This window comes from Megalopta genalis, unplaced genomic scaffold, assembly GCF_051020955.1.
Source record: "Megalopta genalis isolate 19385.01 unplaced genomic scaffold, iyMegGena1_principal scaffold0050, whole genome shotgun sequence".
Classification (NCBI taxonomy): Eukaryota; Metazoa; Arthropoda; class Insecta; order Hymenoptera; family Halictidae; genus Megalopta; species Megalopta genalis.
The window spans coordinates 1,074,657-1,096,552 of NW_027476119.1; the positions used below are offsets into that span (position 1 = coordinate 1,074,657).

Here is a 21,896-nt window from a genome sequence, read left to right on the forward strand (position 1 = left end):
GGACAAAGCACTCGTGTATGCCAGTAAGTTCGCTCCTAATAGCCTAAGGTGGTGTTAATATGGAAGCCGTAGACCGGATTAAATGCAGATTACTTACCGGATCGAAACGCAGTAACGATCGGTTGTTCGCGCCGAGGCATGCCATACAGAAGCACAAGGCACAAATATATAATGTATATACAAGGCAAGCCGAGCATCACGGTGCACCGGTTCAAGTTTTACAGCTTTGGGGCATGCAAGCTTTCGTCGAACCGTGAGGCCCGGCGAGGCCGACACAAACAGAGAAGCGGGCGAGGTTTTCGTCCAAAAACACCGAGAACAGCAATTGTCTCGGAGCTGATCTTGCAAGAACCGTGTAGACCGACTCGGGGGACTAGCTGCAGGCATTGGTATGCTTGCTTTTCATTTGTCGATTGTTACGAGAAGTGTAGGATTTTCTGGCTCGATCACCTGCGTTTTTAACTTCGGGAAAAGAGAACAAAATTCTAGGACATCGTTCGATGGGTCGAACTCTGCCAGACATGCTTGCACGAATTGCTTCGCATAATTCAGGATAAACATCGTTAACACGCTTTGCGCGAAGTTACTAATGAGAAAACTTGCTCGCAGACCTCCGAGGTTACCCACGATATCCTCGGGTCTCCGAATCGAGCAACAGCAGCCTGCCGCGGTCTAATTAAATAAAAGAGCAAGGGGCTGGTGGAAATTCCCAGTGGTATTTTCGCGGGTAATTCGATTAATTTCTATGACGTCGGCGCGCCGTAGAACATCGGCACGATCCGGTTCCCGCGGGATCAGCTCCGCGAGCGTAGAATGCATGCGACTGACCGCGTGTCGTCAGTCAATTAGCTAGTCAGGCGTTAGATCGAATCAACCACATTGCAGCGGAGATTGCAGATCTCGACAAGTTAACGATGGAAGGCGCGCGAGGATGGTCGTCGAGACCGGGGTGACATGATGGAAACGGGCGGAAAAAAAAGAGCGACCCGATGGCGCCCCGGTTTATCGATTGTCGTTCGTGCTCGGCGAAACGGAATCATCGAGCGGTTACTGACCGACATTTCGCTCGTGTTCCGTGGTTAATCGATGGTTAATTAATTAGCTGGATCGTTGCTCAGGCCGTGCATGGTGTCTCGGATTTACAAGCTTGCTTCGTCGCTTTGTTTCCGTCTGTAAGTCTAACGTACGGTTTTTGGGTTGCTACGTCGGTTTCGCCCGAGGCGAACGGTACATTCGGCATGGTCACCGTTTCCCGTTCTCGCATACGCATTACCTTGGTGGAAGCGGTTAATCGACACGCGCACGGAGACCGTTTCAAGCTGATCACGAGATGATGTCGTTAGAGGCTTGGCGATACAAGAGCGACCCTTCGTACCTTGGTCCCCTCGGAGGATCGGCTCGAGAGGCAACCGGAGGAAACGAGGTCCCGCAAAGGTCGCTTCAAGAACGAGAACACGGATGAGATAAAGCTATCTCTATCGTATTTCATTGCAATAACACAGAAACTGTGGATGTTGAATTTTCGTAATTAATGGTTGACTAATTCCAGAAAGACACGAACTTGCGATTTTTTATTTTTGCATTTATTTTGTGCTGCTTCCGTTCTTGGCACCATTCCGAACTATTTCCTCCTTGTTGCTCGCTCGATCAGCCCTCTAAGGACCAAGGATCTTACGGACACTCTGTATACAGGATGTCCCAAAAATGTCTCGCAATCCGGAAATGGGTGATTCCTGAGGTTATTCGAAGTAACTTTTTCCTTAGCGAAAATGCAAACCGCGGCATCGTTTAGGAGTTATTAACGAAAAACATTGACCAATGAGAGGCAAGCTCGGCTGACGCTAGGCGGCCGAGCAAATGAGCGGAACTGGGCTTCGCGCGCTCGTCGGCTGGGTCGCCTCGCGACAGTCGAGCTCGCCTCTTATTTGCATTTTCGCTAATAATTCGCAAACGAAGCCGCGGATTAAATTTTCGGTAAGGAAAAAGTTGCTTCGAATGACCTCAGGAACCACCCCATTTCCGGATTACAAGACATTTTTGGGACATCCTGTATATACGTTAGTCATCGCGCGAGAGATTTTCTATGTGAAGCATTCGGCATTCCCAACAATGTAACTCTCCTATGAGGTACTTGCTGTGCTATTACTAATCAACTAGGTTTTCCTAGAGCCGTGTTTGCCGACTCGCATAGCGTAGAGTGTCAACCGTGACTTCCGTTTAACTTCCGTTTTCTACACGGATCAAAACGAGAAATCTCTCAGACGCGTGATTTCTAGCGGTAGAGGACAATTGAATAACGTCGATCCGTCATCGATATTACACGTCGTGTATCTTCGAATCGACCGTTCGAGCTTCTTTTGTTCTTCAACGAGATCGTTCCCGGTCGGACAACTTTCGAATTTCGTTTCTCCCGATTTTCTTTCTTTTTTCTTTTTCTTTGTTCGGCTTGAAATGCTCGAGTGCAGATGAGAAGTGCGCACAATTAGAACGATCAAAAAAAGACACTTTTCGTTGTCGCGTGCATGAAAAAGAAAAACAAACGTCAAGCGAGTATAATCAACGAGCAACGAGAGAGAGATCTGTATGTTCCAGTATGATAGAAAACAAACGTAAACACATAATTCGCACGGACGCTCGGACATCAGTAGACACTCTGTTTTGATATGGTTTTCTTTTTTTTTTTTTTAATTTTATGTGTGTAACAACCAGTGTGCGCATACATATGCGTGTACACATATATATGCTCGGGTTGGGTGTGCGCACGGGTGGCCAAACTCGTACAGAATGGACTAGAGATCTATGGTATATGTTCGTTACTTTGGTGATAAATGTCGCAAAGGTTCGTTTCAACGAACCCGAACCCGCGAAACGGAGATGTATCGCCGAGATTTTGCAAATAGACCGGTTGACAACGTGACATTGAATCTTCGTTCTTCGGTAATTCAGGCTCGCTTCGTTTTACATTTACACGAATTTCGACCGGGTTCAGGTTTGCGAACGAAAGTCTTTGCTGTCAAGACAGTCCGGAGAATTTTGTCAACCAAAAAAGAAAAACAGTCCGCGTTCGAACTCGAATACACAATCGACACTTTCGCAGCCTGTAAAAAAAAGAGAAACAAGTTCTGCTCCTCGAAAATGTGAAAAACCGCTTGTGACAAAACGACAAAAACATTCCAAAAATATCGTGCAAAAGATCGTTTGTTCCTTCGAATCGAAGAAAGCATAGTAAGTTCTCGCACGTTTCCCTTGCTTTGCGGAGGCAGATAAATTCACGATACGGCGGGAAACGGCTGCACCTTTCGACAAGACGCAGGATTGCGTGCACGGCTGCGAACGTGTCAGAAATAGGGGACATTGTTCTACGGATTTCTACGGGTGTTCTAGTGGCGAACGGTTTGGTCGCCCGTGTTACGTGTGTGTGTGCGTGTATTTTGTGTATGTGTGTCTGCGTTCGTGTCGGTGTGCGTATGCTTCTTGGAGACTGAGTAGCTGTTTTCTCTGGTGGGTAGTTGGGAGACCCACCTTCGGTTGACAAGATTGTCTCTGTAAGGATCGCGGGGCTGCCGTTTCATAATGTCCGACTCCGGTGCCTCGTAAGCTAGCGAGATGGCCGGCACCTGCCATCCACCATTGATTAGAAAAGTGTGCCAAGCACCCCGTACACCGTACAAGTATATATAGATACGTACGTTATACATGTATGCATATTTACATTATGTGTGTACAGAACATCATGATTGTACACGGCAGTAGCGAAAGAGACAAAGGGACGCGTCGAGACACGTTGTACACGATGGGGGAAACTCGGCCGGCACGGAGAAAACGTCCTTTTCCCTTCGGGCAGAAATAAACCCGTCGACTTTTGGTCGGAACAGAATTCGGTCTCTCAAGGTCTTTTGGAAAATTATACGCGAGAAGTTTGAACCGATCGCGGCGCGATCGACTTTCGCGTCGTTCGAATACTTCTTGAAGAATCTTTTTCAACGGAGACGTTCGCGAAGAAGGCGGCTTTACGCAGACCTTGCATAAACGAGCTCGAAGCTCTGATCGTGTCAAAAGCATGGACTCAAAGTTGATCGAAACAGAAGTCCATCTATTAGACCATATTAGACCGAGTAAAATAGCACGATGACGGCAAAACGACTCGAAAACAAGATGCACAGCATCCTGGCGACCTCGAGTGGACAAAATGTTTTCGTCAGGTTGATCCTTTTCTCCGTGTCTGCCCTCCCCCTCATTCCCAGTTCCTTCGGGTGACAGCATTGTCATAGTGAAAAACGAAAAAATGGCAATACGCCGTGCAGCGTGCTCTCTCTGGTGGGAACTGGCAACAGTCCTTCCGCTGAATTCGAGAGACCTCTGATATAATTGTGTCGGACTATCTATTTCGTTTCGCTATGTTATTGCGTAGCTTTCGCAGCGTGCAGAGTTCGACGAGGTTCGAAGAGCGTTTTCAGCTAGAAGGACTGACCGCCGAAAACGTCCGGAGTATCGTCTGTGTAACTTCGAAACCAGCCACACAAAGGACTACTACCACGAACGTTCATCCCCTTGCCACCGCTTTTCAGCCATCACCAGATGATTTTGCCTCGATTGCTTCGCTACGTTAGCCTGGAATGCTCGATGATGTTCCTCGATCCTCTAAATCACCGAACGAGGACTCGTCGTCGAGCATTTTGGGATGTTCGCTTTATTTCGTGCACTCGCAATACGATTCAAGCATCATTTCTGTTAGTATTGTTAAGCGTCTCACCCCCCGATGCATCAGGAAACATCGGGCACATCGATTCTTCTTAATAGAAGATCAATCGTTCGGCTTTCATCCCGTCGAAAATGCCGACACGCGTTGAGGGACAACAACGAAAACATTGACAGTTCGATTTAAACATTTCGTTGGAAACAGAACAACGACGGCAGGCCGATGTTTCTTTGTTGCACCAGGAGGAACGCAAGAAACCTTAAGGAACCCATACACGTTACAACGACGATGAACTGTCGTACGACGCAACCGTGTTTCGACGGTAAAGTTCCGTCGTAAAATCGCACCTACATATTCTGTGCATCACAGCGCAAAGTTCTGCAATTATTAAAAAAAGAAAGAAAAGGAACAATGTAATATCTTCGATACTTAGAGAAGTACACAGCTCTCCGATAAAAGAGAAATAGAATAAGTATGAATATAAAAAAGAGCATTCCATGCATAATACAGTTCAATTATTTGTTTTTTTCTTTCAAAGTGTATATTCATTATCTTTGAGCAATTAAAATCACTTAAGACCAGGGCCGGCGTTTACGCCGGATGAAATAAACCGTAAGCTTCGAGATAAGCACGAACTACTGGTAAACGTGTTACTGAATTTATACACACTGCCACCGATAATTCATCTGAACACTGACTTCAGATTGTCTGTTGCATCTTCTTTCAAGTAACACGGCTAAGATTAAACGATGATCGATTCTTCAAAGATGCTCGAACATCAATCAGAATTTGCATTGATTAAGAAGCGTGCGCTTCGCCATTATCTGACAAATGTCCAAACGTTTTACAGACGACAGTGTGAACTACTTAGATTTCGGTGCGATTCGTCGTGTGACAGACGGTTTACGGAGAGACAGCGTTCCGGGACGAGTCTCGCTACGACGGACCGTTCGTTCACGATTCGTCGCAGCAACTCGGCCGCAGCTTTTGGATCGTAACGTGTACGAGTTCCCGTTCTCCACCCGTGACAATATTATGCAGAAAACAAAAAAACGGGCGATGAGATCCCGTCGTATATTCCCGTGTTAGCAACTTCCGACAACACCCGGCAGAAACAAATACAGAAAGAGACAGTACAGAGAGAAAGAGAGATCGTTCGTAATCGTTCGGTCGGTTCAGCACACCCGTTAGAAAGTTGCCAGTCGCAGAAGTGGTAGAAGGCAGCGGCGGTAGGCAGCGCATTACAGAATAAAATTGTGAGAGGACTGTAAAGAATAAAACAAACTGCAAAGAAGAGTTTCATATCACGCCTAAAAAAGAGTCGTAGAAAGGGTGCCGCATGACATCGTTTACGTTCTCTCTTTAGCAGCTTCGACGATTCTCTCAACTTATCGTATCGTCGATTCGCAGAAGAGAAAAGCATGCGTACAGGTATCTCCCGGTGTACGCGTACGTTTGCTTTTTCTCTCGTGGGCGGTGGATAATATCGTGGCAGTGAGTGAGAAATAAAAATAGTAGTAAATATAGGTAAATAGTAAGTAAAATAGTAATAGTAAAAATACAGAAGGTAGCAGCGGCAGCTGTGACAGTAGAATAATAATAATGAGAAAAAAAAAGAAGGGCGGTAGTAAAAATTCGTTTGCTAGTCGTAAGAATAATGTAAATATGCTGGCTTGTGGTCGTGACGGCGTAAAATATAGTAAAAAAGAGAACAGGAGAATAGATGACAGTGATGTAAAAGTTGTAACGCGATTAAAAATAGTGATGGTGAACGACAGTTGAAAAAGAACAGGGGATTTAAAAGACGCGTTCGATACCAGTTACTGGGGAGATGATGAGAGTTGGGATTGTTTGCTCACATGATTCACTGATAAAACTAGGATAGACAATGATCAAATACCGATGGCAATGATGACACTAATCGCAGCAGTAATAACCAATATATAGTATAAATATATAGATGTAAACACACGACTATCGATCTATGTACACATTATATATATATACAAACTGAATCGAGATTCGACTATAAAGGCGAGATCCGTCGGCGAGGCGACCAATTAGAAATGCTGGAAGCTCATTTAGAGGCAGAAACGAACATTTACTACGAATTTTTCAAACAGAGATGCAAGTCGATCGAATGATCGAAGAACTATTTATTTGCTGTACCAGTTTCGATCGTTGATCGATCGCAACTCGCAATTCGCTTGAAAGGGCTTTTAAAAAGGGTTAATTCGCTTCCAACAATTCGGAAAATCTGTTTCGAAAGCCGGAATGAAATTATGAAGTCGGCGAATGGTCGCATCGCCGTCGAAGCTCGCAATCTAACCACGTAAACTAAGTAGGTTTATGTAAATTCGAACTCTCTGAAACATCGTGAACTACCCGTGAACATGTCCCGGAAGGAGCAAGTACAACGTTTGAACTATTCTGCGTCGATCCAAGGGATCCGTCTGGTACTTCTACGAACATCATGGTTGTGTTTCTTCGTGTTAAACTGTAGATATGGATGTTCATAACGCTGTGTGTCACTGGATCGGCGTGTCGAGGGTTAAGGAGATACCGTGTGAGTAAGAAAAGTCTTTGGAGAAGTTCCTACGACCGTCGAAGTTCAGCGGAATCGTCGGGTTTCCGGGTAGCAGGAGTCTGATCTGATCGAGAAGAGGGAAAATGTGTTTTGCGGAAGATCAAAGGGAGAACAAAAGGTGCGAAAATCTCGAGCAGCTGGGCAGCGACGAACTTTCGCGTGGTAAGGCAGACGAGGATGCCGGCGAAAGAGAGACAGAGAGAAAGAGAAAGAAAGTGGAAGATAGAAATAAAATAGGGCCAAAAATTCTGTATCGAGAGAGATAGAGATAGCGAGAGAGATAAAGAGAGAGAGAGAGAGAGAGAGAGAGAGAGAGAGAGAGAAGTTTGGAGAACGATGCGAGTTTCAGCGCCCGACAAAATGGCGCGCCGGTGAGACTCGGTTCTTTCAGCGAGCCGACAAAATGGCGTCCTCCAATCTCCGATATCGGCTCGTAGCACCGATTGAAACAGAGCAAACGTGTTCGAATACTTGATAGAAAGTAGCGAGATGTGTGATAACAGTGTCGATACGCAGTCGAAAAAGTCGATGTGTAATCAGCGTTGGAGTTGCGGGGGCGAAAAGAGATTCTCTGAAGTGCGGTGAAAAAGTAACAAGATAGCCGGCCGGCTGTTTCTGGCGGAAGCCGCCAATTCGTAATTAAAAATATCGTTCGAGTACTCAACTTCCATGTCCTCCTGCGTCGATCGACGTCGCGCCGACAGGCTGAGGTCGTGGATATACTTTCAAAGAGGATAAAACTTGGCAAAGCTCGGCTCAAACGGGGGTGAAAGTAGACTTAGATAAAGAATGGAGAGGTGACAGAAACAGAGATAGCAAGAAATAGACAGATAGATCGAAAGAAAGAGCGAATGACTTGAGAGAAAGAGAGATCGGCTTACCTTTGGCGTTTTATGAAAAAACATACTAATTAGAAGCGAGGATCGTCGTCACGGAAGCGATCGCTTGACTGGCAATTCGGTTTAGAAGGAAAAGAAAAACCTTCGAGAGAAAGACGGTCAGAGAGGGAGAGAGAGAGAGAGAGAGAGAGAGAGAGAGAGAGAGAGAGAGAGAGAGAGAAAGAGAGAGTGCGCGATTGCTCGTCCGCGATTCGTTGTGTAACAAACTGGAAAGCAAGGAAAGAAAAATTGAATTCCGATCTGTGCTTCTCAATAGCAGCCTACGCAAAGAGCTTGAAATAAGAGAGACGGTCGCGTGTCAGTTTCGATAAAATGCAGTGGGACGGAGAACGTCGGGTGAAACTTTCCCCGATAATTTAAACAAACGATAGGAGCCGTTTAACAGTTTCTGATACGGATTACTGACAGCATTAATGAAACCGGAGTCGTCTCAATGGAATTGTTTACTGCACGGATGGCGGACGAGCAGGCGCGTCACTGATCAAGACACAATCGAGCTCGGAGCGAGTGTCGACCGGGCTCTCCGGTTTCGGAAGGAAATATTTTAAAAGATCAGATAATAAAGCGGCAGTGTAAAAATATACCCAGTCACCAAAAGTTCCCCGAAATATTGTGATACCTGCGTGCACCATTCCGGTTACCTTATCCGGGCTAGATTAGCATCGATCCTAGCATGTCCTTCGATCGAGGCGTCGAACAAATTAAACCCAGCCTCTTAGCGTCTCAACAAACTCGTCAAGCAAATAATACAGTAACGGAAACGGTCGAAAGAAATAGAGAAAGAATGAGAAGTGAGGTACTGTACAAAATGTTCGCCCGTCGGAAGCTCGAGCTTGGAAAGCTTCAGCGGTTTCGTATAATAAAATAGTCGTGACTTAACAAGTAACAAGAACAAGAAACAGAAAAACAGAAGGGTTGGAAAGACATGGCGTTTCGCTTCACGATAACTGTTGGTCGTTCCCATTCGATTAGTACAGTAAATTAGCAGACAATCGCGCGGACACCATCAGCAACAAACTTTCCACAGAACAGAAACAATAATAAAAACCAGAACAGAATTTTCGGCAGACCGGTCATAATAGGCTAGGGATTAATTTGAACATCGAACGTAGTCAGTTAGTATAGTATAGTACTAGCCCCCTAGCTCACAGGATCGGGGCCAACCGAGTATGCGTTAGGAGAGAAAAAAGAGACGTGTTGCGAGAACTTGTGTTTTCTCAGTGGTTGGACGAGTATAATCGTCGTACGAGACAGAACGAACTAACTACTACAATAACCATAGGAGTAAGTAAGAAGTGTAACGACCAATAGACAGGTAAAGGAGAGGAGCGATCGCGACTCTGTGACCTGATCCCTGAACCTGATCATCGATAACCAGTTTATCCAAATCTTCGAATCTTTCGACTCTTCGATCATTAAGATTCCCAATTTTTACGAACTTTCTTTCTCGGCCGAAGGTTTGACCAGCTTCAAGGACCAGATGGACCATGTCACCGATTACTCTTTCAGGCCATAAAGTATATCTGGTGTAGTTTTTCGTCAAGGCTCGGTTATGTTTGTTGATGTGTTACCTTTCGTTAACTAGCTTGTCAGTGAACGGGTTTCGTGGATGTCGCTTCATAATATCGCTCTCTGCCTCCTCGTAGGCAAGTGAGATGGCTGGCACCTGACGTCACATTATCAACAAGCTCAGTAACAACGCCAACAGTTAGATCAATGAATATTGTTTTCGGTAACCTTGGGGCAAGGATGCTGATCGTTTCGAGAACGTGGGGGATCGATTGGTCGCGCTCGGTCTGGAAGGAAATCAACGTTCGCCGTTTCGGCTGCGACGATCAGCATTCTTGCGGGCGTGTCATAATGATGAAAAAACGTAGGGTGGTAAGCGAAAAACAAAACTGAGAGAACTGAATCGATCTGGACGATGAAGGGGGAAGGGTGTCGGGAGTCCTGGGGATGTTCTCGGGATCGATTTTTCGAGGTCTATGGATCGCCACGCGACGATCTATCGCGACGTTATCGAGCTTCGTCGCTCCGAAGATCTTCGATGTAGCTCTCATACCTGGAAGAAGCTGATAAATCTTCGTTGCGAGGATTTTGTTTCTGTAGGTACCTTTCGTGGACTTTATCCATCCACAGTTCGGACATGAAACTCTTGATCAGAAAAAATGAACCAATATCCTCATACATAAAGCATATAATAACAATAATTAGTTGTCCATATGGCGGTTCTCGTGGATCTAAAGATAAAATCACAAAGTTAGATCCCTAGTCCTAGAATCTTTTGGAACTGGCATTGATCTGGCCTACTGCGGTTACCGGAGCTCTTAGCTGGCCTAGATAGAATTACAGAATCTAGGAAGGACGTGTTCAGAAAGCAATATCGTATCGAGTCTGTTCACAGAGAACCTTTCGTTGACGAGATTGTCGTGATCCGGGTCACGAGGTTTTCTCTTCATGATGTCGGACTCGGCGGTCTCGTATGCCAAGGAAATGGCAGGTACCTGGTAATTATTAGTGCAAACATGAGATTCCGACAGCGATCGCTATTCCATTATTGCCGGGATCGGAATACGAAATACATCGCTGAATATTTGTTCATCGTTCGAATGGAATCGCAACCAATCCTCGATAGATCCGATGATTTAGGATCTGGTCGAAGAGTCGTTGGATTCCTTCACGGTTATTTTCTATCTGTTCGGTCGTTTCCAAATGGAAACGATCGATATCGATCGTCGAAGAATTACACTCACCATGTCCGTTCCCAGATCGATGCAGAGGATAGTGACAGTGCCGAGAGGTAGGGGAATGTCGCAAAGGATGAACGCCAGGAAGGGTGAGATTTCAGGGATATTCGAGGTCAGGGTGTACGCGATGGATTTCTTCAGGTTGTCGAAGATCAATCGACCCTCCTCGACGCCAGTCACGATCGACGCAAAGTTGTCGTCGAGTAGGATCATGTCCGCGGCCTGCTTGGACACGTCCGAGCCCGCTATACCCATGGCGACGCCAATGTCAGCTTTTTTCAGCGCCGGCGAGTCATTCACACCGTCACCTGGAAGATATTTTACAATTTAGTGCCATCTTGTTCTATGTATAATCATCGATATCGCGTTTTTCAAGAACCGTCTCAAGAATCCTTTCACGAAGTTTACAATGATTTTAAAAAAAAAAGATAGCGGGAATTCATAATACTTTCGTGGAGCACGTGATATGTTCTCACTATTTTAATGCCTGTATTTTATATAGAAGTTGCACTTTTTAAAAGAAAAAAAATTTGATAAAATTGTCCCGGAAATGGGACATTGGCGGATAATGGGTTGACACTTTGCGACTGCCGTGTTACCCAGATATGGGTGACGAAATTATTTCCTCGTATCATCTTAACTTTACAAGGATCAGCAAAATGTAAGAATGTTAAAAATATAATTGATATCATACAACTTAATTTCTCAATTCTAATTCGATGAAATAAAATGCTTTAACCCGTTGAATTGGTTTTGAAAAATTTGGAAGTCGATGGCATCTCTTAGATAGCAAATGCTGGTATAGATGACTTATTCAGCTAACAGTAAGCCTAACGGAGACTCTGTTTCAATTTCTGAGAAATCCACCCACCAGTTACAGCGACGATAGCTCCCATCCGTTGGCAGCCTTCGACGATGATGAGCTTCTGCTGTGGCGAGGTACGGGCGAACACAATTTCGGTGTGATACCTGAGGATCTCGTCCAGTTGGTCGGAGTTCAGTTCCCTGAGTTCGGTTCCATGGACGACGGCAGCCTTGGCCTCGCGAGGATTCACCTCGGATACGGGGATGTTCAACCGTTTAGCAATGTCCTCGACGGTTTCGTTACCTGTTTGAAAACACAATTACATCAGTATCAACCGAATTTCGAAATCTTCGCCTGTCTCAACTTCGTTTTCACGAAGTTTGAAAGACTACTAATTTTCTGGGCAAGAATAACTTTTCATCGCGCAACTAATAGTTATCGTTTCTTTCTTTCCGATTTCTATCCATTCTATCAAGTTGTACAAACAAAGTAGACGCGAACGTTACGGTCTGCATATGTGTGTGTATGCGCGTAGAGTAAACGAATGTTGTAAAGCTACAGTGGCTCCGAACGTTTGATTTCAATAGAGGAAACATGTTGACATCACGGTGCACGATTGAATGTAGCAATTTGTTAAGGTCTAACCGGAGGAGAAGAGAGCGGACTAGAGAAGAAGAGACGGGGATAATAACCTTCAGAGATGATGCCGACAGATTTGGCAATGGCTTTGGCAGTGATCGGATGGTCACCGGTTACCATGATGACCTTGATACCGGCTGACCGGCACTTGGCGACCGCGTCGGGCACCGCAGCCCTGGGCGGGTCGATCATAGACATCAGGCCCACAAAGCGGAGTCCGTCTACCGGGAAGTTCGGGTCGTCGCAGTTGAACTTGAAACCGATCGGGAACTTGTCGGACGGCAGTATGTAGTCACAGAAACCGAGCACACGTTCACCGAGTCCACCCAGTTCGAGGTAAGCATTGTTGAACGCCTCCTTCATCTCCTCGTCGAGCACCTTCTCTTTGCCACCGATGAAGATCGAGGCGCAACGATCCAGAATCCTCTCGGGTGCTCCCTTCATCACGAGCAGGTGTCTCGGGTCATCGGGGTTGTCCGACTCGTGGACAGAGACCTGATACTTGTTGGTCGAGTTGAACGGAATCTCGCAGACTTTCTTGTTGCGTTTCCTGATGCCCATCACGTCACCCAGCGCCAGCTCCATGCACTTCAAGAGGGCAGCCTCGGAGGCGTCGCCGTTCACTCCTCTCTGAAGGATCGGCAGGTCGTCTTGGCCAGACTTGAATTCGGCTCGATTGCAGAGTGTCGCGATCTTGGCCAACGCCTTGAAACCGGGGCTGGTGCGGTCGTATTGCAATCCGGACTGATCCTCCGTGGTGTCCGCCTCGATGATCTGATTGTCGAACCACATGTGAGCGACGGTCATACGGTTCTGGGTGAGCGTGCCAGTCTTGTCCGAGCAGATGGTCGATGTGGAACCGAGCGTCTCGACGGCCTCCAGATTCTTAACCAAGCAGTTCTTGGACGCCATACGTTTCGCGGTCAGCGTCAAACACACGGTCACGGTCGCGAGCAAACCCTCCGGCACGTTTGCCACAATGATACCGATCAAGAAGATAACCGCATCGAGCCAATGGTAACCGAGAATGAAAGCGATTATGAAGAACGTAACACCAAGGAACACGGCCACGCCTGTGATCAAGTGGATGAAGTGATGGATCTCCTTAGCGATCGGCGTCTCGCCGGTGTCAAGGCCGGATGCTAAACCAGCGATCCTTCCCATTACCGTCTGATCGCCACAACAGATCACCACCCCTTTCGCTGTGCCTTCAACAGCATTGGTCGAGAAGAACGCTAAATTTTTAGTTTCCAAGGGATTTTCGTTCGTGAAATCTGGAGACCTCGACTGCGGCTCAGACTCGCCGGTCAGCGAGCTGTTGTCGACCTTGAAGCCCCGGGACTCGATGATCCTGATGTCAGCCGGTATACGATCGCCGAACTTCACCTCGACTACGTCACCGAGCACCAACTCCTCCGCCCTCAGCACCAGCTTCTCGCCCTCTCTGATCACGGTCGCGTACTGCGGCACCATGTTCTTGAACGACTCCATGATTTTGCTCGACTTGCTTTCCTGGTAATACGAGAATATGCCCGTCACTATGACGACCACCGCCAACACGATGCCCAGGAAAAGATTGTCGTCGCTCGGGTCCTCGCTGGTCGACGCCTGGATCGAGTACGCGATGAAACAGAGGATCGCACCGATCCACAGCAACAACGCGAAACCGCCGAACAGGTTTTTGCAGAATTTCACCCATTCTGGGGTCTGTTTCGGCGGGGTCAACGCGTTCGGCCCGTCCCTCTCGAGGTTCTCCTTTGCTTTCGCATAGCTGAGGCCCTGCAACAAAATCCATCCGTCAGAATCGATTATAACCAACCGGGGGTCACTGTTTCCCCTCTCCCCTCCACATAAGTATCGTTCGTTCTATTCGTAAATTAAACAAGTGGAAAAGCAATGTTCTTTTATCGTTTAGAAAAGAAGACCCCGCGATTACTTTCGATTCAATGAGATAACTTACGAAGTTTCGGTCGATAGAATCAAAGAACGTGTATAAAATCTCCGAGAGCAACGGAGTACAAGCCAGAATTATTATCTGTACAGAAAAATGCTTTCAAGCGTGAGATTATTTGATATAATCAGATTTGCCGAGCTCTGAACGCGACTGGTGTACATTGTTTCATAGCAATGACAAAAATGAAGTATAAGTCGGACTCTGCGCGACTTCTGTTTGTAATTAGACTGTGGATATTATGCATTCTTGGCAAAACTTATTGCGTCAAATAGAGAATTGAACAGACATTGGAAGAATTTGAGAATATAGAAGAGACAATATTAGAGAGAAAGAGAGAAATTACGTTTTTATCAGACTTACGTTCCTTATAATTGCACTACGGATTTTTATGCAAAATATAAATTATTTAAGTCAATTGTACAGAACAAGAGTCAAATGAAAATGTACTTTTCCTTTCAATAGCTTCAATGAACTGAGAATAGTGCAATAAGATTCTCAAATTCTTTTGATGCCTCCATTGTTCCTCACTTGCCCATTTTTCCATGAATTCATAAAATCCTCGGTACACTTACAAAATTAAGGCAAATAATCAGACAAATCTTATTTTATAAGAGCATAAGAGCACGCAGTCTAATATATATGCTTCGACAGAGAGAAGTTCGGCAAACAATTAACAATTTCTCGTGAGATTATATTTGTATAATCTCTCAGAAGAGCACCGAAACAAACGATCGGAAACGAGTCGCGTTGAACGTTAAACATTATCGTATAAAACGTTATTGCACGTCAGTTTCTTTTTTTTAAATATTTTCAGTCCAGTGTCTCGTCCGCAAGTCAAGGCGATGACCTGTGACGGGTCACGCAATCCCGAACGTGCTGGAGGATCGGGATTTCGTGATATCGCCACCCCCGCTAAATAAGGGACATCATGAATTTCGTGCCAACGATGACACTCGAGCTTTAAATAACCGGATCAATCGATTGGCGCGACGCGTACGCCAAGGCCGGATAAAACGCTCTCCCGGTGTTCTGGCGTTAAACAAATTACATTCGGCTAGCTCGAGACTGTTTCACACTTACGTTCTCGGGGTGCGTATGAAATCTCTGATACAGTTCTTCGGGTGAGATTTTGTGGAAGTCAATGTCCAACTCCTGCTTCAAGTCGTCTAAATTGTCCGCCCTCCGCTTGGGGTTCTTCCGCCGCGACTGTTCAACAAAAAAGATAATTATGTTAGTTGATTGCGGGAACGGAAACGCAAAGAGGGTTGGCGGATGGTTAGTTCTGGTTATAACGAGGGTTTGCATTGTTCCTCGGAACACAGGTGTTTTCGAGGACGTCGAGGATCTTGGGGGAGAACAAGTATCGGGTGTGAACAATCGTTTTTGTAATAAACAGATAGGATGGAAGATGAGCTTGGAAATCACGAAAATTTAGAGGGAGAGCTTCGAGTAGGTCAGACTATTTAATTCGGTGAAAGAAAATGCTGATCAGAGCATTCTCGTGAAAGAGGATCGCTAAAGGATTTGGAAAATGCTCCTCATCGTCGAGGAAGGGTGTGGCATTTTTTTAAATAATTATTTTACGAGACTACTATATGTTATACAAAGCGTACAAGCATGATTACTATGAAGCTACTATTTTAAGCGATCACTACTGTAAACTGCGAGAAGCTACTGCAAAACTTAGAGACTACGCGAATCAATTGTTTGAATATTTAATTGATCAATTAGTCCTCCTCAATTTCGTCTTTAATTGTTTAGTAATTGCACGTTTCATTTAATAAGTACACGAGGATTAAGGGCTGAAGGGACAATACCGAATTACCATGATGCGTTAACATATGCCCGACTGTCTGCAGGATGATTGTTCACTGAGAGTGTACATGCAGGTGGGAAATGGAAATTGGACGAAGAAGACGGGTAGGCGAGTTATTAATAGCTCGATTGTATTATAGCATTTACGGATCGTTCGAAGATCGTTACTAATTAAAGGATCGTTATTTCGTGCCGAAATAACGTCGGTTAATCGCCGAGGGACCCGTTAAATGTACATTTAGGGGGTAATCCTGCAGATACTGTGGTCGGCATCAGTCAATTACCCCGAATTAACGTGTCACAAACGAGCCGGCAAGCGACAGTCGAGGAGCGATGTTTCCTTTCCCAGGATCAAATGGGCAGGATCAACGATTAAGGTGCGCAACGATAATGTTAGCGAAAGGTGTGACCGGGACAGTGACTACTTTAGAGGTCTACAAAAGAAATCGCCGATTACAGAAAATGCAAGAATATTTCAAAGAGAGCGGAATTGTTAAAAATCGAAGAGATTTCGCAGTACCGGAGAAACAAAAGCGAATAATACAGAAAGAAGGTTGTAACAGCGGCTGAGAATAGAAAGGTGCTCTGAAGAGATTTGTTAGAGGAGTTCGGAAGAAAGGTTGTTATAGTTCAATACCCCAGGCCAGTCCCCGATGAAAGAAGTTATTCTTTGAAAATGTTCTTCAACGACTTACGGCAAGATCAAAAGCGGAGAAGAAGAGCTATTAAAAAATGTTACAACAATGTCTCGACAACTTCCTGGGAGTTAAGCTTCGAAGAAAAGAATGACGGAAGATAGAAGATAGAAGGATGTTCTGTAAAGATTGGTCAAAAAGCGATACGTTTCAAAGAGTCGTTAGTTTACCTAAGCGAGAGAAATAGTTAGTACCCCGAAGAACCACCGAAGACGAGATCTCATTCGAAATGAGCTCTCAAAGAATGCCTGTAGACACGAGAATAGAATGGATCTACCACCAACGAAGCAAGCCCCCGAAATATTGCAAGTGTAAATGGAGTCGCCGCGGGGACCGGAAGTCCTCCGCAGAATACCTTGAACATCCCGTCTGCTGTAATGTTGTCGTCGCGAATTTTAGGTAACGTCGCGACCCTGTACGAGTTCGAGCGGCCATGCTGGAAAAAAATGTATGACAAAAAAAACATGAGACACATGAAACGACCGAAAGAAAACAACAACAAAAAAATATAAAATAAATCGATGCGACATCGCGATAGAAAATATCCGAAACGAAAAGTGATAACGCATTTTGTTCGACGGGTTTTCGACGAGTTCCGCGGAGCTGCTGTGAGTCATCGACGTGATTCAAGAATGGTAATTAATGAATGACTCGTTTACTCCACGTTCCAATCTTGGATCAGATTTAATTATCGGTCGTTCGAGCGAATGAACGTTACCGGCTCACTCGCGGTATCGCTAGGCTGGATCTTTATGCGTGTCATGAACTTGTTCCGAAAGTACATCATCGAGATTTTCTATTTTTCGTTTATCCGGAAGCTTTTCACTTCATTGCAACTAGTCTGCGGATCCTCGCGCAGTTTTGGTGCACGCGAGTTTGCAAAATGCAAGGAAACGTGCACGTATTTTCTGGTCGTTGTAAGAAACTTTTTAGACGGTAACAGCAATTTTTTCCTGTTTTAGATATTTGGTCAACGATTAGTGAAAATGAGAATTTGTATAATGATCCGCAGTCTAGTTATAAGAGAAACCGTAAGCTTGGGACGTTAACCATGCGCATTCGGATGTGTCGGAGACACAACTCTCTCTCTCTCTCTCTCTTTCTCTCTCTCTCTCTCTCTCTGTCGGTAATTATGGTACATTCAATGTTCAAGATTTTTGTTGTACGAAAAACCTGTTCAAATATAACTTTCATACGAAATTCTATTAAATACAATAATGATTTCTAACGTGATATCATTTTAGATTTTATTTGAAGCGTTATTTATTTCAGTGTAAATTCTCCCTAATTTTCCATCAGCTTGCAAACGGAAATGGACGATTTGGGAAGAGGAGATACTATTATTCGAGCCTCGCGCCTCGTTCTCATAATTGTTAAAAATCGACAAGCCGAAGGAAAATTCGGGAGAATTCACCGTGCTTCACGAATAAATACGTTCGAGTTGCTGGTACATTAATTAAGTAGGACTCGAAGCCAAATAACGCAACATTTAATATAGCTTTTCTGTCCCATGGTATTTCCATTTTATATAACCTGGTGCATTTTGAACATGTGAAGTTGAATTTTGTGACTCGTGCAACAGTTACGCTTTCGACAGTTCTTTAAATATAAACAAATTTGATTAATAAAATTATTTTGAAACGTGACGTAACAGCTTTTATTGGTGCCTCGGAGTCGCCAGTCGAGTGCAAAGGGTTAATATATTCGCTTTTTACTTTTTCATCTGGTCTTTAGCGTTTCGAGAGGATTCTCATCGGGAAATCGAAGTTTCCGAGATTAGGGCACCGCCGCGTTTAGACTCGATCGTGCGACTCGCGAATTTATTTAGCGGCTACAGCGCGTTCAACGTTCCCGGGCCAGTGGTAAATCAGGAACGCGTTCGGCCGACCTTCTGAACACACGTGGGCAGAGTAAATCGAACACGTGAGACCGCGGTGCAGTCAGAAGCCTAATTTTCAAGAGCGACCTCGCCAGTAGCGCTCGGCTCGCTCGCTCGTTTGGATAACGACCGCTTCCGGTGCCGTTTCAATGGAGGCGTATCGCTGAAATCGCTCCACGGAATCCCGTAATCGAGGCTATCCTTGAACGAAGCACCATGGACCGCCGCGACGGTACCCCATTTCCTCGCTCGGAACTCTAAAATTCCACGGTTCGATCGTACGCTAACATTCCGAAAAGCATTCAGTCCGTCGTTCGATAAACCGCATCTCGTTGACAGCAAACGCGTTCCACGGTATTTGATCGATCGAGAATTTATTTCGATGATGTTCCCCGATACCTTTCGTCCGTTCGTGCACAGCGAGCAACAGTCGGCGAAAGGATGTTCCGGTGACGCCTTAAAGATCGCGAACAGACATGTTTTTCCGGACGAAACTGTCGTCGACGCATTTCGGATGCTCGTGAAAATGTTTGTACGCTTTTACAAGTTTCTTTCGTCGAACATTGTTAACCGCGGCGGCTGGGTCAATTATGACCTAGAGTATTTCAATCAGTCACCTTAATCACTCAACATTCGACAATTGAATTGTTGCATTAAGAACAACAGGAAAGCTGATAGGTCTGCGAGAAATATTATCAAAAATATATGTCTAGAAAAATTGCTGAACCAAGCTTAGAATTGTTATAAATATCGCCGATGGTACAGTTGTGAAAATCATTAATTTAAATCTTTAATTTAAAGTTAATCATGGATTCTACCGATGTACGTGTTCAGCGACTTTTTCTATTTGCTTACAGAGAAAGATAGCAGCCGCTTCTGTTACCGAAGAAGGGGACATCGGAAGTTTCGTATCGATCTAATAATTCATAGCTCGGATATCAATAGCATGACACGAGAGGGTACGAAAATTTCTCTTACTTTTCTGGGCTACTTTCGGTAATGGTTCGACACGCGTGAACGATCTGCCAAACGAACCGACGGAAACAACAGGACAATATTCGGAGGGTCGGTTCGGTGGCTCGAACTTTGGAAGGTCGATGACAAGCCAGAAATTCGCGAGGGTCGCACCCCCGCGTCTTCGAGGAAAGAAGTTTATGGGGCGTAATCAAGAGGATCGTCGATAAAAACAAATATAACGGATATTTTCTACACGAATTGTTCTGGCAAATTTACGTTTTCTGTTGTTGAATCGATTCGAAACGAATCAAAGACAATGGCCAATCGTTGATATTATCACCGAATCTCGTTACTTCCCGTTAGAAACTTTCGCGTTCGTATACATCTGATCCGATTAGCTGTTGCAATCTCTTCGAGAAACGCGTAAGTTACCGTAATTGTACTGTATATGAGCCGTTTATTTTGAAAGTGGCCCAAGTCCATTCGTTTGAAAATCCAGATATTTAAGGATTTAATAAATTTAATAAATTCAAAAATATATATTGGTAACTCATAACATGGTAGAAGTCTTTACAACAAATTTGAAACGAAGAATGTGATACCGGTTATTTTTACCGGTTCAGTGGATTTAGCGTTAATAGATCATGTACGAAGTCTTCATCACAAATCTGACTCGTTTTTATAATGCAAGAGGATAAATTATTGTTTTGCCTTTTTTTGGGAATATTTATCATTTTCGTACATCATGGTACTTTTTTTATACACACTTCTGAAATATTTTATCATTTTATAGGGAAGCATTTCTTTACAAAATGGACTCCGTATTTAGCCTCACTTTCCAATTTGTCGCTCTACAATTTATTCTACGACCGAACAAATTCACAAGATTTTACGAAATTCTCTATATAATGTTTCTGCGTGTTTCAAGGTTTATTGCGTTTTAGAGGCTCGTTGAAATGAAATTATATATAACGTAGAAAAAAGATAGGTAGGCCCGATGTTTTTGGAAAATGGACTTTGGTCACTTTTGAAATAAACGGCTTATACGTTTGATTTCCTTCATATTTTGTTCAAATACAACACACTTTCATAAAATATATATTTTAATAAGGAGTGTCAAAGTATATATACAGGGTGTCCCAAAATTATGGTATTTCTGGCAAATGTGGCATTCCTGAGATCATTCGAAGTAACTTTTTCCTTTACAAAAATTTTCTCCGAGGTATCGTTAACGAGTTATTAACGAAAAACACTGACCAATGAGAAGCAAGCTCGGCTAGCGCGAGGCGGCCAAGCCAACGTGCGGACGAAGCCCAGCTGATCTCGCCTCTCATTGGTCACTGTTTTTCGTTAATAATTTGCAAACGAAGTCGCGGATTGCATTTTCGCTAAGGAAAAAGTTATTTCAAATGATCTCGTGAATCCCTCATTTCCCGGAAATACGGTTTTCTGACGAAAGTCCTGGTCATGAAGAAATGATATTTTGTGTTATCACAAGTATGCTCGTCAAGAGCGGCTAGCAAGTTAAGGGAAGGAACGCGAATGGAATTCCAAGCCCTCGAGATTGTTCCAAACGATTTTGGTCTCGTTTCAACATACAAATGTCCGCCATAGTGTTCTCTTTCCCTCCCAAAGATTTATAGATCGTTCTACGTATACACCATTTCAAGATACAAAAGTTGCCTAGTATCGGAAGTTTGAAGGTCGAAGGTAGCATATATTCGGCCACTTTCTTTTCCAACGACTTGAAAAAAAGCCGGCCGCAATGATTTTCCGAGCGGTGACAATCCATCGTCGACACCTAGGCGACTTATTCAACCAAAAAGTTGCATCCTCGTGCAAGATTCGTCGCGCACAATGGCTCGGCCGCGTATCGATCGGCTCTCTCAGGCACGTGTGCGCGCGATGCGATAATTGTCGCTCGTCGCGGGAGAAGATTTTGCCAGCCGCAGTGCAGTAAATTGTCTCGACCTCTCGGAACGGTGATTCCGATCTTGAACATGTCGTGGAAATAAGTGAAACTGATTGGCACGGAGCCATTGGTCCTCGGCCCTTGCCTGGGTGCGATCATATTTCAACGCAGCAGCCGCCATTGCCGAGCTAGGATCGCAAGACCTTCCACAAGGATCGACGATAATATCGATTTTGTGTTGTCTTGTCTCGATAGACCAACGCAATATCAAGACAAGAAATTAAAAAAAAATAAAATGACACTCGATA

General features: G+C 44.7%; 1 protein-coding gene across 8 annotated transcripts in view; it reads right to left on the reverse strand.

The window, feature by feature from the left end:
• Atpalpha (sodium/potassium-transporting ATPase subunit alpha) overlaps window positions 1-21,896 on the reverse strand; it is a 200,006-nt gene that overhangs the window by 7,347 nt on the left and 170,763 nt on the right. For 3 of the 8 annotated variants that reach the window (XM_033481350.2, XM_076527891.1, XM_076527892.1), the window contains exons 2-7: window positions 17,196-17,276; window positions 15,411-15,536; window positions 12,430-14,155; window positions 11,804-12,040; window positions 10,939-11,240; window positions 3,523-3,617 (exon numbers count right to left, since the gene is read on the reverse strand). In XM_033481350.2, the coding sequence (XP_033337241.1) occupies window positions 3,523-3,617; window positions 10,939-11,240; window positions 11,804-12,040; window positions 12,430-14,155; window positions 15,411-15,536; window positions 17,196-17,276 (2,567 nt within the window). Of the gene's footprint in view, window positions 1-3,522; window positions 3,618-9,756; window positions 9,852-10,594; window positions 10,690-10,938; window positions 11,241-11,803; window positions 12,041-12,429; window positions 14,156-15,410; window positions 15,537-17,195; window positions 17,277-21,896 lie in introns of all 8 variants that reach the window. The other 5 variants (XM_076527893.1, XM_076527894.1, XM_076527895.1 and 2 more) reach the window with 3 other exon arrangements.